At 45.3% G+C, this 14,578-nt stretch overlaps 2 protein-coding genes across 2 annotated transcripts in view; both read left to right on the top strand.

Moving 5' to 3' along the window:
- The window catches only part of LOC130402275 (haloacid dehalogenase-like hydrolase domain-containing 5), a 6,095-nt gene extending 3,716 nt beyond the window's left edge, over positions 1-2,379 (top strand). The window contains exons 4-9 of the mRNA XM_056606420.1: positions 19-112; positions 736-766; positions 1,032-1,206; positions 1,298-1,486; positions 1,573-1,753; positions 2,121-2,379. Of these exons, the coding sequence (XP_056462395.1) occupies positions 19-112; positions 736-766; positions 1,032-1,206; positions 1,298-1,486; positions 1,573-1,753; positions 2,121-2,267 (817 nt within the window). The 3' untranslated portion in view covers positions 2,268-2,379. The remainder of the gene's footprint in view (positions 1-18; positions 113-735; positions 767-1,031; positions 1,207-1,297; positions 1,487-1,572; positions 1,754-2,120) is intronic.
- Positions 2,380-3,264: 885 nt separating this feature from the next.
- On the top strand, positions 3,265-14,196 carry LOC130401662 (RNA-binding protein 39-like). The gene is made up of 15 exons (XM_056605575.1): positions 3,265-3,366; positions 4,261-4,323; positions 6,639-6,688; positions 7,632-7,790; positions 8,675-8,731; positions 8,824-8,941; positions 9,292-9,444; positions 9,821-9,958; positions 10,281-10,346; positions 10,510-10,714; positions 11,170-11,256; positions 11,687-11,900; positions 12,027-12,132; positions 12,615-12,693; positions 13,694-14,196. Exons 2-15 carry the CDS (start codon positions 4,273-4,275, stop codon positions 13,795-13,797), a joined length of 1,587 nt encoding a protein of 528 aa, XP_056461550.1. The 5' UTR covers positions 3,265-3,366; positions 4,261-4,272; the 3' UTR covers positions 13,798-14,196.
- The last annotated feature ends 382 nt before the right edge of the window (positions 14,197-14,578 follow it).

Here is a 14,578-nt window from a genome sequence, read left to right as displayed (position 1 = left end):
CCTTAACCCTGAACCGAGCCTGGGCTTTACGAACGTCATCACCATCGACCAGCTGAGAGAGCAGCACCCTCTGCTGGACATGGTGGACCACAACCGGAGACCGAGCGTAACCGTAAGTGGAAGCCCCTAATGGTCACAAAAGGAGCACCTATTACGGCGTTCTCTGATTTTTCTGCGCTATTTCCGGTCACGACCAAACCTCAGACCGGATCCAGACCGGTTCCAGACCGGTAGTTTGATGCGGTCTTCCCGGGCGGTTAGGACTATAGGATGTTTGGTCCTAGTGAGTCCTTACATTATATGACGTTCATTTAGCAGACGCTTTTGTCCAAAGCGACTTAAAACAGTGGATTTCACAATGAAGATACAACCTAAAAGGTGCAAGAATCATTTGAGTACATACAATTCATCAAACAAGGAAACTGCTACAATTAAATATAATTTGTTCTCTATTTTTAACAGTTAGCTTGTCTAAATTGTCACAATGAGAAGTTCGGCCAATGCCTTTTTATTGGTAATATTGACTGAATAGATTTACTATCAGTGATTGATTCACGCAAATGAAAGGTAAAATGTGTAATGGCTGAGTAGGTCAGTGTTTAGGTATAATATGATTAATGGCTTAATGTGTTGTATTATCTGAGAGGAATTACTCAAAAAAGGTAATACTTTTTAATATCTCAATGAGGTGAAACATGTGAGTGAGTATGAGTAACCTTTGAATCTCTGTTCTAGGTTACCCCTCAGGAGAAACGTCGAATAGAGGGTGAGTCAAACACTACGGCCCTAACTCAGGGTTAAGTTTAAGAGTGTTAAGGGGTAAGCTTAAAGGTCAAGTGGGGTTAGGTGTTAAGGGTAAGTTTAAAGGGGTGTTAAGGGGGCAGTACAGCGGTTCTGATCCAAATTAATTGATGGGCAAACCTAGAAGCAGAGCGCTTCTCTGAGCGGCTATGCGGATCTTCGCAGATCTTCGTGTTGACTAATTAGTGTAATTTTTGACTTACTGTCAGTGTGGTCATATCTTCCCCCAGCTGTCATCCTGTTTGGAGAGCCAATCAGATGGGAGACCAATCTCCAGCTATTGATGGACGTGCTGCTGACCAATGGGAACCCAGCGTCTCCTCATTGCCTCAACATGTCCACACAGCTGCCCGTCCTGGCCTGCAACACTGACCTACTGTGGCTGGCCGACGCCCCCTCACCACGGTAACCATGGTAACACCAGCCCCTGGATACTGTATGTGTACGTGTGGGTGTTAATGTGTGTGGGTGTGTGTGTTTGTGTGTGTGTATGTAGGTTGGGTCACGGTGTGTTCATGCTGTGTCTGGAGAGTGTGTTCTGGAAACTAGCCGGCCAGAGGCTACGCTACGAGGCTGTGATGGGGAAGCCCAGCCTCCTGACCTATCAGCACGCAGAGCTCGTTATCCGGCAGCAGACAGCCAATCAGGGCTGGGATACACCTGTTACGAACCTCTACGCTATAGGGTACTGTCTGTCTGTCGGCCTGTTGTCTGTCTCTCTGTATGGCTGTCTGTTGTGTCTTATGGCTAATCTGTCTGTTTGTCTGTTAGGGACAACCTGATGACAGATGTCTACGGGGCTAACTCGTACAACCGCTACCTGAAGCAGCAGCTAGCGGCTCCTGCTGCTAAGGCGCTAGCCCAGGGGAGGGGCACAGAGTGGAGAGCTGCCCCCCTGCAGGTCGAAGGTCAGCTAGCCACGCCTAGCGCCACCCAGTGTCACTCTATCCTGGTACGTAACCTTTGACCTTTGACTTTAACATAGAGGACCGTAAAGTATTCCTAGGGGACAAAATATGGCTAGAGGACAGTAAAGTATTCCTAGAGTACAGTAAAGTATTCCTGCAGTCAGTAAAGTATTGCTAGAGTAAAGTATTGAGTACAGTAAAGTATTCATAGGGGACAGTAAAGTATTCCTAGGGGATAGGAAAGTAAAGTATTCCTAGATGACAGTAAAGTATTCCTGGGGACAGTAAAGTATTCCTACGGGACAGTTAAGTATTCCTGGGGACAGTAAACTATTCCTAGAGTAGAGTAAAGTATTGAGTACAGTAACATTTTCCAAGAGGACAGTAGTTGATGTTGTGTTTTTTTCTCAGGTCTGTACTGGTGTGTTCAACCCTGATGCTGCCTTGCCCGTAGAGCAGGGCACTGCGGACGCAGAGCTGATGGAACCAGACTACATCGTGGAAGATGTGGAGGCAGCCATTGACCTCATCTTTCAGAAGGAGGGGTTTGACCTCTGACCTTAACCTCTCAGGAAATAGATAGCATTCTGACCAATGAATATGTAATAAGAAACATAATAAACAATAGTGCCTTCATCTTGTACTACAGGACTCTTTTATACTGGATAAAATCGACTTGTGTTTAAATAAAGTAAACAAGTCTTATCTGTGAAATTATGTTTGCTGTTTCTTTTGCTATTACCAAATTCTGTAGTTTCTTTTTTTATTAAACCAAATTCAGATTAAATCATTTCTAATACTTTCGTGTTGAGAAAGATATCCTTACTTTTTTCATGACAATGATTGTTAATTCATTTAGGGTTATTATGGTGAGTTATTAGGGTAGTTTTAGCTTATATGATTAGCTGTTAGGGTAGTTTTTGTTATGATTCAAGGTCATCAGGGTGAGCTGTCAGTTAGGGTAGTTGTAGTTGTTATTATAGGGTTATTTGGTTTATCTGTTAGGATCCGCTGTTAGGGGTTATGTGCATGTTAGCTGTTATAGTTTTAAGAATTATTTTTTAAGGGTTAAAAGGGTTAACTCTCAGGGTTGGTAGGGTTATCTCTTAGGGATATAAGGGCTGTAAGCATTCAAAATCTCACATTCTCATTAGGTTCCAATCCCTTTGGATCTGTTTTGTTTTTGTCGTTTCCATTGATTTTACACCTAGGAGACACTCAAACATAGAAACTTCACTCAAGACCTCCCTCGTATTTCCATTCAGAACTGGACTTGAACCCACAATACCGATCCAAACTTTACCATAGAACTTGAACGCAGCACCACCTGTAATGTAACAACGTAACCCAAAGGGTCGACACAGCCATAATGTGTCTATAAAATAATAAATAACGTATGGTTAGTTAACCAACCACAAACACCGTTAACCAAATAGCTAACATAATACAAGATTACGTACTTGAATGTGTAAAAAAATTGCTCTCGTTTGTAATTCAGTTATATATAATCTCGCGGTAACACGCGGCGTTGCTACGTATAGTCTGCGCGCGCACCCTTTAGTGTCACACGCGCCACTTGTACACGGAGGTGCGCGTGAACGACGAAGCGACGATTTCGTCAAAACTCACGACTTATAGAAGCATTCAGGCCATCAAGGTACTATTACCACTCCGTCTACCACTCTATTATTAACGGTGATCTGAATGTTATAATCCACACCGACAAATGGATGCGCTAAGAGAGCACATGAATGAAACAGGCCGCTAGCTCGTTAGCTAATGTTTGCTATCGTCTGTTAGCTAGCTAATGTTTGCTATCGCCTGTTAGCTAGCTAATGTTTGCTATCGCCTGTTAGCTAGCTAATGTTTGCTATCGGCTTTTAGCTTGGCAATGGTTGTTAAAGGTAGTTAGCTAGCCAACTGTAGTTGTGGCTAGTTAGCAAATTGGTTAAAAACGATTATGGTTCGTTGCCAGCTGCTGGTGAGGCTATTGATGTTGTGGCTAGATGTTCGTGTCGTAGCAGTTGTAAACCGAGTTAGGAAATAGTGGTTTCTAACATATGTTGATGATCTTATAGTTACTACAGTAATTCAGGCTAACTTCATTTAGCCCAGGTACTAGGGTTATCGTTATATGCTCTTATTTGTTGCCAGATGTTAGTATTCTGTGGTTATTGTCAATGGAAAAATGAAGGTCCAAACATTGATTAGAAGGACAATATCCGTCATTAGAAGCAAGGACTCGTTTACAATGAACCTAGCCTGGAGTTTGCGGTTGAATGGGCTTCTATTGTCGTGGGGAGGTTTATATGTAAATATTTAAGCAAAAAACCTATCAACAGCCAGAGTTGCACACTAAAGCCTATGTAGTCTTGAAACTTACCCCAAAAGTGTAAAAAATGAGCTTTTAAAATGTTGATTTAAGTCGACCCTAATGTAGGTCTCATACATTACCAACAATGACGTGTTAGAAAAACAAAAACAAGCTTTTTAAATGTAAATAAACACTTGTCTATTCAGTTGTTGATCCGTATCATCCCTCTCCTCGCAGACCCGCTGCATCATGGCAGATGATCTGGACATTGAGGCGATGCTGGAGGCGCCGTTCCGAAAGGTGGGTGTCTGTATTCTCTCTCACTAACTGTGTCTCTGTGTATGTCTCTGTGCATTTCTGCTACACACCAGTCTTTAACCAGCCCTAGTATTTCCCTTACACATCCAGGTGAACTTGCTTACAGTTTGGCTAGTATTGTAATGTCGGTTAAGCAATACTCAAGAGAAAGAACTCTGTTAGTTAGTTAGGGTTAGTTGATGTTATGAACTCTGTACAGTTAACGCTTGGTGCTGATTAAATGTTGATGTGATGCTGCTGCCGTTCCTGTTCCACGATATGACAAATAAATTGCCCATCTATCTCTCTTTGTAGACTTGCCTAACGATTTCTCACCTCTACTCCCCTGAATGCCACTGTGAACTGTCAGAAACTTGAAGGTAGTAAAGCCCACCATGTATTGCTGTACTGTGGTCCCCATGGCAACATGACTGTACTGTGGTCCCCATGGTAACATGACTGTACTGTGGTCCCCCCACGGTAACGTGACTGCACTGTGGTTGGCATGGTAACATGACTACTGTTTGGGGGTCTTTTTTTAGACTTTGCCCAGGAACGTCCCCCAAACCGGAAGAGGATTCTGTGAGATGCGGTAGAGAGTGTTAGCGTTGCCGTCGGTAGAGCTAGTGGCGTCATGGTAACTGTGCATGCATCTCTATATCAGTCAGAAGGGCTAGAACACGCAAGGGTGCCGCTATCGCTACGTCAAACGTACACGCGCGCAATGGCCTACAGAGTCTACCTACACGACAACAGAACCCCGAAGTCCACAGAACTCCCTCCCCAAATCTAGCGAGCGAGCGACCGATATGCTGGAAGGCCAATATTGGGGCTACGATTATTTTTTGGCATGGAGGGAAATCTGATAGTTATAACTAATAACTATGGCAGCCCTTTTGCTGCTGTTTGAGGTGCATAACTAGGGATTATAGGAACATTATTGCTGCTGTTTGAGGTGCAAAACTAGTGATTATGGCAACATTATTGATGTGGTTGGAGGTGCAGGAGGAAGTTCGTTAGGACATTTGTTTCCTCTCTACCGATGTCTTGCATTTGCAACATATGCTTTGGACAATTTGCTTGAGAGCATTCTACACAGCCTAGGGTTGTGGCAGTTTCAACACACATCGACTGATCACGATTGGAAGGAGGAATCTGCCGTCTCCTACATAAGAGGCTGGTTCTGTTGGAGCTGGGGTGGGGCCAGGGGTTCTGTTGGTGCTGGGTTGCGGTTGTGGAGCTGGGTTTGGGTGGGGGTTCTTGTGGAGCTGGGTTGTGGTGATGGGGGTTGGTCTGCAGACTCCCGGAGGTCTGTCGTCGTGTTCGTCGACTTTGTTCAAAGTTTGCCGTGGTGCGATGTTTTTTTTTCTGCCTACTATAGCGGTATGCCTATGTGACGCCGTAGGGACAGCTCAGGAACTTCTTTTCTTCAACAGCAGATCAACGACCCTCAGTGTTAAAGACGTAGCGTTAATATGTCATTGATGCCAACCACTCATCCGTCAGTTGTGAGTTAAAAAGTAAGGTTGGTGACGGGTTGAAGGTCACACACGGGAGCTGTAGTGCGAGACGGGTGGGTTAAGGCTGGTTACTGTTGGGTCAGTGACAGTAGTTAGTCAAGTTTAGTCGTTTAAGGTGAGTGTTAGTTACGGCTTGTTAGGGTTTTTGGGTTCAGGGTGGTTGGGTGTAAAGGGTTATCTTTAGTTAGGTTTAGTTGAGGTTTATGGGTTAGGAAAAGTACGTGGGCCATATCTAGTTGGTAAGTGGTTTACAATGAATTCCTGGACTTGGGATAGTTTGGTAGTTGGTTTCCTAGTGTTGAGTTTATTCGGTTGGTTTGGGTGGGTTAGTTAATTGGGATTAATTATTTGATTTTTTAGGATGAGTTAGTTAGGGTTAGTGGGCTAATTATGGTTACAGCGTTAATAAGTTAGGTGGCTAGCGGGTTAGATAGTTAGGGTAATTGGGTTGGTTAGGGTGAGTTAGTTAGGGTTAGTTTGGTGACTAAGCCATCTGACTCCCTGTCTGCTTCAGGGCCCTCAGGAGACCCAGACACACCGCTGAAGACGGCCCCCCCCCACTGCCGGAGCTCCAAGCTGGGCCGAAGCCTAAACTCTAGCCTGGGGGACCGACTCTGGGCCTTAGACACTAGACATGACCAGACTATGACGGCCCCCTCCCATCCCCCCTGACTTTAAGAGACCAGACCTCTAAAAGAACAATGTTGACTACAGTTGATTAAATTATGTCTATATTCTCTTCCCCCACCCTGACAACGTTGCGTCGGTTCGCCCTCATCCTGTTCTCTCGACCTGCAGGAAGAGCCCAAGAACATCATCTCCCCGAGACATGAAGAACACAGCAAGAAGTAAGCCTTTGACCTGTCTCTCTCTGCTCCTCTCTCTCTGCTGCTCCACATTGTTGCGTTCTCTCTGTTGCGGTCTCTTTTCCCATCTCTATGTTCCATCTGCATAAATAGTTTTTCTTGATGTTGGCGTAATCGAATACACCATATCAGTAGTGCTTTACATTTCACTTTCAGGACGGCCACTGAATGTCTGCAAACAAACCTTCCAGAAATGGCAAAGGCTTTATTTAGGACTAATTCATATATATCCAGTTTCATACCTTTGCAAAAATACTTATCAAAATATGTGCATGCTACTGAACATTACAGGCTCACTCTGTATGAGTTTTTCAAAGACTTAATAAACCTGAATGAAAATAAGTGTTCATCTGCAGCTTCAGCTGAATTCCAATACAATTTTAATACACGGTCAGCGCCATCTTGTGATTGGTTCGCTCCCTCCGCATGAACGCATCTTTTGTCTTGACGGACAAAATCTTTTATGTACCACTCCGGGCGATGTGACTGCTTTCCTTCACGACGCAGCCGTACAGGCAGGGGTATGGAGATGTGGCTAGGTCTTGAGCAGGCAAAGTGCCGTTGCAGATTTCCCTGGAACGTCGATCTCTGTTCCCAATCTCTCATGACCGATGACCCCATGCAGGTAATCGTCAGGTACTTTGCATGGTACGAACGCATGTGTAAGAGAGCCTCCAACACCTAATCCAGCCCGCCGTTGGAACTGCTGCCTCACAGACGGAGGGTCTTGGTTCAGGGCGGGGGGGGGGGGCTTTCTGTGTGCCGGTAACCAAGGCTGGGGCCCCACGCCTGGGGTGGGTTCCCTCGCTCTACCAACTACTCCTAGCTAGGATGGGTTCATTTCCGAGGATTCATTTCCTCAGGGATCTATAAGTATATCAAATCGAATCCCAGCATTCTGATTGGGTGTCATCTGCCCCAACAGGAAGAAGCGCAGTCGGAGTCGGGACAAGAAGAGGAGCAAGAGCCGCGAGAGGAAGAAGAGCCATGACAGAAAACGTCGCCGCAGCCGCGAACACAAGCGCAGTCGGTCCAGGAGCCGGGAGCGCAGCGGCCGCTACCGCGACCACCACAAGGCCAGCGTGTACGTATCCCTCAGGCTAGCGCTTACCAGGCTCTGGCCATGTAGCCTAGCGTGTTTCGCGGCTTCCGGGAACATAGACTAGCTTACTACTAGCATTTGGCTATGTAGGCTAGCTTATTAGTAGCATCCTGATACGTAGGTTAGCTTATTAGTAGCATCCTGCTACGTAGTTTAGCTTATTAGTAGTATCCTGCTACGTAGGTTAGCTTATTAGTAGCATCCTGCTACGTAGGTTAGCTTATTAGTAGCATCCTGCTACGTAGGTTAGCTTATTAGTAGCATCCTGCTACGTAGGTTAGCTTATTAGTAGCATCCTGATGCGTAGGTTAGCTTATTAGTATCATCCTGCTACGTAGGTTAGCTTATTAGTAGCATCCTGCTACGTAGGTTAGCTTATTAGTAGCATCCTGCTACACAGGTTAGCTTATTAGTAGCATCCTGCTACGTAGGTTAGCAGCATCCTGCTACGTAAGTTAGCTAATTAGTAGCATCCTGCTATGTAGGTTAGTTAATTAGTAGCATCCTGCTACGTAGGTTAGCTAATTAGTAGCATCCTGCTACGTAGGTTAGCTAATTAGTAGCATCCTGCTACGTAGGTTAGCTAATTAGTAGCATCCTGCTACGTAGGTTAGCTAATTAGTAGCATCCTGCTACGTAGGTTAGCTAATTAGTAGCATCCTGCTACGTAGGCTAGCTTGTAAGAAGCATCCTGCTACGGGGATGACTCAATTGTATGTTGTTACTACAGGTTTCACTCTGTTTCACTCAACAATCCCAATTAATTCTTATGAATAGTATCCTCTTAATTGTCTCCGTCTGGCTCCATGTCTGTCTCTCTGGGTCCATGTCTATCTTCATGTCGGTTTCTGTCTCTTTGTTGACAGGCGAAAGAGGTCCAAGAGTAAGAGTCCCGTGAAGAAGGAGCGGTCGAGTCCAGTCAGGTAAAACCCGCTCCACATGTTCATTTTGATGTCATCTGTTATAGTCTATATACTGAGTGTGTGTGTGTGTGTGTGTGTGTGTGTGTGTGTAGGCAGCCCATAGACAACCTGACCCCAGAGGAGCGGGACTCCAGGACCGTGTTTTGTATGCAGCTGGCTGCCAGGATACGACCCCGCGACCTGGAAGAGTTCTTCTCTGCTGTGGGCAAGGTGACCATGGCCCCCAAACGGCAGGGCAGCATCGCACACACACAATCTAGGGGTCCACAATTAGGATTTCACGAAGCCTGACCAATTATTTCCTTTGACAGAAAGTTATAGGCGATGTAGTAAATGTTTAAAGAAACCATTGGAAACCAGTTCAATCAAAAGTAGTCATCAAACTCAAAGTATCCCTTAGGGAACTTAATGCAACATTCAAATAAATATAAGAAGGCCTTAAACTGAATAAAGATAACATTATTTGGAATCCACCTACATTCAAAAGTGTGATGAAATACGGTGTAGAAAAGGCAACGAGTTACTAATTCCTTGCCTTTTACCCCTTGTCTCGTGCTCAGGTACGGGATGTGCGGATGATCTCTGACAGGAACTCCCGCAGGTCAAAGGGCATCGCCTACATAGAGTTCGTTGAGGCCAACTCCGTTCCTCTGGCCATCGGCCTCTCCGGTCAAAGACTGCTGGGAGTTCCCATCATAGTGCAGGCCTCCCAGGTAAACAAGTCTCCACTATCTATCCCTAACCCTAACCCTCCCAGGTAAATAGTTAGCCACTGTCTAACCCTAGCCCCCCAGTTAAACTTCTCTACTATCTAACCCTAACCCTTCCAGGTAATAAGATATCCACTATCTAACCCTAACAGGTAATTAGTTATCCACTATCTAACCCTGGCCTCCATGGTAAATTATCTCCAATATCTAACACCAGATAATAATTGGATATCCATCATCTAACCCAACCTAGTAATTCTATATCCACCTTCTAACTAAACCACAGTGATTCTATACCCACTGCCTAACCCTAACCCCTGGTGCAGATGTGGTTGTTTGCAGTATGTTGACCCGTGTGTGTTGTTGGCTCCCTGTGTAGGCGGAGAAGAACCGGGCGGCGGCGCTCGCCAACAACCTGCAGAAGGGCAACGCGGGGCCCATGAGGCTCTACGTCGGCTCGCTGCACTTCAACATCACCGAGGAGATGCTGCGCGGCATCTTTGAGCCTTTTGGACGGGTAAGCACTCGCCACCCTGCTAGCGCCAGTTGGCATAGACTACCCTCCTAGCATTAGTTAGCATACACCTCCCTGCTAGCGCCAGTTAGCATACACTGCCATGCTAGCATGAGTTAGCATACACTGCCCTGCTAGCATGAGTTAGCATGCACCACCCTGCTAGCGAGAGTTGGCATACACCCTGCTAGCGAGAGTTAGCATGCACCACCCTGCTAGCGTGAGTTGGCACAAGTTAGCATTCACCTCCCTACTAGCATGAGTTAAAAACACTAGTAGTAATTAATAACCATTGTTAATTCATAACACCTGTGTGTTTGTGTAGATTGAGAGCATTCAGCTGATGATGGACAGTGAAACAGCGCGCTCGAAAGGCTATGGCTTCATTACGGTAAGGCAACTACCTCCTCTTCCTCCTCATCCTCCTTTCAACTCTCCTCCTCCTGCTCCTCATCGTCATCCAGTCCTCCTCCCATCATCTCATCTGTACTCTCCTCATTTGAAAGGTTAATCGAGTGTGTGTGTGTGTGTGTGTGTGTGTGTGTGTGTGTTAGTTTGCAGACGCAGAGTGCGCTAAGAAGGCGCTGGAGCAGCTGAACGGGTTCGAGCTGGCCGGGAGGCCCATGAAGGTGGGTCACGTGACGGAGAGGAGCGACTCCTCCAGCGCCTCGTCCTTCCTGGACTCTGACGAGCTGGAGCGCACCGGCATCGACCTCGGGACCACGGGACGCCTGCAGCTCATGGCCCGCCTGGCCGAAGGTACGGGGCGGTATAGATAGAACTATAGGCTAGTATTATAGCATGGTATCATGTGTTATAACATGCGTTATGTGTTATAGCATAGCATCATAGCATATTTTCATGTGTTATAGCATAGCATCATAGCATATTATCATGTGTTATAGCATAGCATCATAGCATATTATCATGTGTTATAGCATAGCATCATAGCATATTATCATGTGTTATAGCATAGCATCATAGCATATTATCATGTGTTATAGCATAGCATCATAGCATATTATCATGTGTTATAGCATAGTATTAAAGCATGTTATCATGTGTTATAGCATATTATCATGCGTTATAGCATAGTATTATAGCTTCATGTGTTATAATATCAATCCGCATGTATCGTAAGTAGCAGCACTAACTGTGTTATAACATGGTGTGTGTGTGTGTGTGTGTGTGTGTGTGTGTGTGTATATGTGTAGGTACCGGTATGCAGATCCCCCCCGCTGCTCAGCAGGCTCTACAGATGAGTGGCGCCATCGCTATCGGGGCCATGGCTGCTGTCTCAGGTACGCACCTCTCTATCCGCCAGGGGTCCCCACAGTGTCCGAATCGCTGTTTGACTCTTGCCGCGATGGCGTCATTGCCAGCTATACATTTGCAACAGAACATTTAATCCGACGTGAATAAAAAAGGCTCATACACCTGCTGTTCACAGACCCCAACTTGCACCACCATCCAACCTTAGACTATCGGCTGAAACCTCCAGCCCCGATTCCACGAGTTCAGCAACAAAAAGCGATAATCGTAGAACCACCGTAAACGGTTTGACACGTTAGCAAGATATAGGAGTCTGTTGTCGGCCCCCAATACGATAGGCTGGCCAATGAGGCTCCTCCTCTCGATTCCTATTGGCCGGCGGTAGGTGGTCCAATAGGCATCCGGACGTCAGGGGGTTTGGAAAAGCAGAGCGTGACGATGCGTGTCTTCTCTTTTCAGCGGCCATGAATCCAGGGATGAACCACGGGATGAACCAACAGATGAACCACGGCATGAACCAGCAGATGAACCACGGCATGAACCAACAGATGAACCACGGGATGAATCAAAGCATGAACCACGCGATGAACATGAACGCGGCCACGATGAACCTGCCCTCCCAGCCTCTGGCCACACATTGCTTCCAGCTGTCCAACATGTTCAACGGCAACACGTGAGTCTCAACGCACCTCTCCCCGATGGCGTTGTGTCTTTGGAACATCAGTCCAGACACAACAGCTCTGACCTCCATGCCATGTTGTTGTTGTTGTTGTTTACTAGTGTTATTATTTGTGTTTAGTGAGGAGGCTCCTGGGTGGGACATGGACATCCAGCATGATGTCATCGAGGAATGTAACAAACATGGAGGAGTCATCCACATCTACGTCGATAAAAACTCTCCTGAGGTAACTAACTCTAGATGCCTAGACCTAGATGACTGAACCTACCCCTATATACAGGGAGGAGGGTTATCCGGTCGGTGGGCCTTTTTTAGATTTGAAATCAAATTGTGGAACCCCAGTTCCTTTAACGTTTCAACGTGAGGAGAAATGGGGCCACATGCAGCTGGAGCACAGAGCTCTAGAATAGAGCTTCAGACGCTTTTAACACCTGTCCCAACAATAAAACACCGAACGCACAGGGGGAAGTACGTGCAGAACAACAAGCACTCATAATTGCCGTCTTCCCGATTTTTTTTTCCGGCTCCAGTCTCCGGTATCGCGATAATTATTAAAATGTTGAGAAACATTTGAGGAATCCGATATAGCCTTAGTATCACGGGGGTGGGTGGGGGTATTATCTCATCAGTATAGCATTGGTAAGATTTCATCTGTGCAATAAAAGTGTTTTCTTATGCAACCACTGATCATGTTCTATCTGTTGCCAGGGAAATGTCTACGTCAAATGTCCCACCATTCCTTCTGCCATGGCTGCTGTCAACGCTCTTCATGGGAGATACTTCGCAGGTAAAGCATCCCATAATATAATGTCACACCATTTGGTTCAGAACACCCAATCAGCTTCTGGTAGGGTCCCACCATCACCCTCGGTTAAGCTAAACCCGCTCTGACTGATGCTAGGATAAGCTAACACTCACACTATCTGACGCTAGGCTAATCTTGCCCCTCATACACTAGGCTGACCTTATCCTAATGCTAATTTATGATGCTTGGCTAGCCCCTACTCTAACTGATGCTAGGCTAGGCTAACCCGTACCCTAACTAATGTTGGGACAGACTAACACCAACTCTGGCTGATGCTAGGCTAACACCAACTCTGGCTGATGCTAGGCTAACACCAACTCTGGCTGATGCTAGGCTAACACCTACTCTAACTGATGCTAGGCTAACCCCTACTCACTGATGCTAGGCTAACCCCTACTCTCACTGATGCTAGGCTTACCCCTACTCTAACTCACTTCTTTTTTACACATTAGCATTTAAATAAAAATTCAACAAGAAGCATATTTTTGAGAGAACTGAATGTTTGTATTGTCCTGATAATTTCACTTATAACATTGATTCTAGTTGAAAGGCTAATGACCATTGTGTTTGTTTTACTGATGAGAGGAAATAAAAACAATGAGGTAACCAAAACAATGCCTAAATTCAATTGTTTGGTCTCATTTATAAAGTATTTAATGTGTATTATTCAATAACAAGTGCATCAAACAAAGTTGTGATTTATCTCTTCGAAAAGGCTGGTTTAAGTTCATATATAATGGGTTGCGGAATTGGCAGTGAAAACGTTCAGGAATGTTCATTTATGCACACATTTTTTCTTCTCACGATTATATAGATAAGGCCTATTGTGAATGGGGTCGCAATGGTTTGTAATAATCATTTTTAAAAAAAAAGGGTCCCCAGAAAAGAAGATTGGGAAACACTGTTCTTACTGATGCTAGGCTGACCCCTACTCTTAACCAATGCTAGGCTAGGCTAACCCTACCCGATGTATTGTTTTTAGGGAAGATGATCACGGCGGCCTACGTTCCTCTGCCAACCTATCACAACCTGTTCCCTGACTCGGTCACCGCCAACCAGCTACTAATCCCCCCTCCACGCCGGTGATTCAGCTGCCAATCATCCCACCTCTATCGACTGATTGGACACTGGAGCGAATATCCCGGTTTTTGTTCTCTTATTGGTTTAGGTGTTGATGGACGCTCCCTGGATGGTTTCTGGTTGAATTGACTGAATCCTTTGTCCTCTATTTTTATAATGTCAACGAGCCAATAGCTGGAGCAGATGCTAGCCGGGGAGGGGCGGGATCCCATGTTAGGGGCAGGGTTAAATGCAAGGGGGCTTTGCTTCTCCGTGACCAGGCTCCAGGATTGGACGCTGTCTCATGGAATAGTTTGTGATTGGTTGAAGCCATTTGGTATTTACAGTTTTTTAATCAAGATTTGATTTTGTAAAGTTCTTGATTCAATTTTATTTTAAATTTTGTCTGTGTTATAATAAAAGATAAAACAACTGGTTGGGAGCTTTTATAACGATGTCACTCCCTAAAGCTGTAGGAGGAAGAAGAGTACCAAGAATTCAAAGAACCACCACTAGCGAAGAAATCAGAGTGCTACGCATACATTTCTCTAATGTCTAGCTATAGTGAAAGAGTGTAAAATGATCAGCACTATTGGTCAGTAGTTAAAATGAGTTAGAATAGATCAGCCCTGTTTGTCTCAGTATTTATAATGATTTCTGGTGGACTATAATTTAGATAGGAGGTGTTAGACTCCAGATAGGATATAGAGAGAGGCCTCTTAAATGAACATTTAGGTATGATATAGAGAAGGGACCGACTTACGACAAATCTATCAAGTTAATGATTAAACTGAGAAATCTAAAACAC

Source organism: Gadus chalcogrammus, chromosome 13 (assembly GCF_026213295.1).
Source record: "Gadus chalcogrammus isolate NIFS_2021 chromosome 13, NIFS_Gcha_1.0, whole genome shotgun sequence".
Lineage (NCBI taxonomy): Eukaryota > Metazoa > Chordata > Actinopteri > Gadiformes > Gadidae > Gadus > Gadus chalcogrammus.
The sequence above is the reverse complement of the archived record's forward strand: the minus strand, read 5'-3'. Positions and strand labels throughout refer to the sequence as shown.

Excerpts from the sequence above, each read along its gene's own strand:
- LOC130401662 (XM_056605575.1), top strand. The coding sequence starts at position 4,273 with ATGGCAGATGATCTGGACATTGAGGCGATGCTGGAGGCGCCGTTCCGA. Across the intron at positions 10,347-10,509 it reads AAGGCTATGGCTTCATTACG|TTTGCAGACGCAGAGTGCGC; the intron begins GTAAGGCAACTA and ends TGTGTGTGTTAG. Across the intron at positions 11,257-11,686 it reads GGCCATGGCTGCTGTCTCAG|CGGCCATGAATCCAGGGATG; the intron begins GTACGCACCTCT and ends TTCTCTTTTCAG.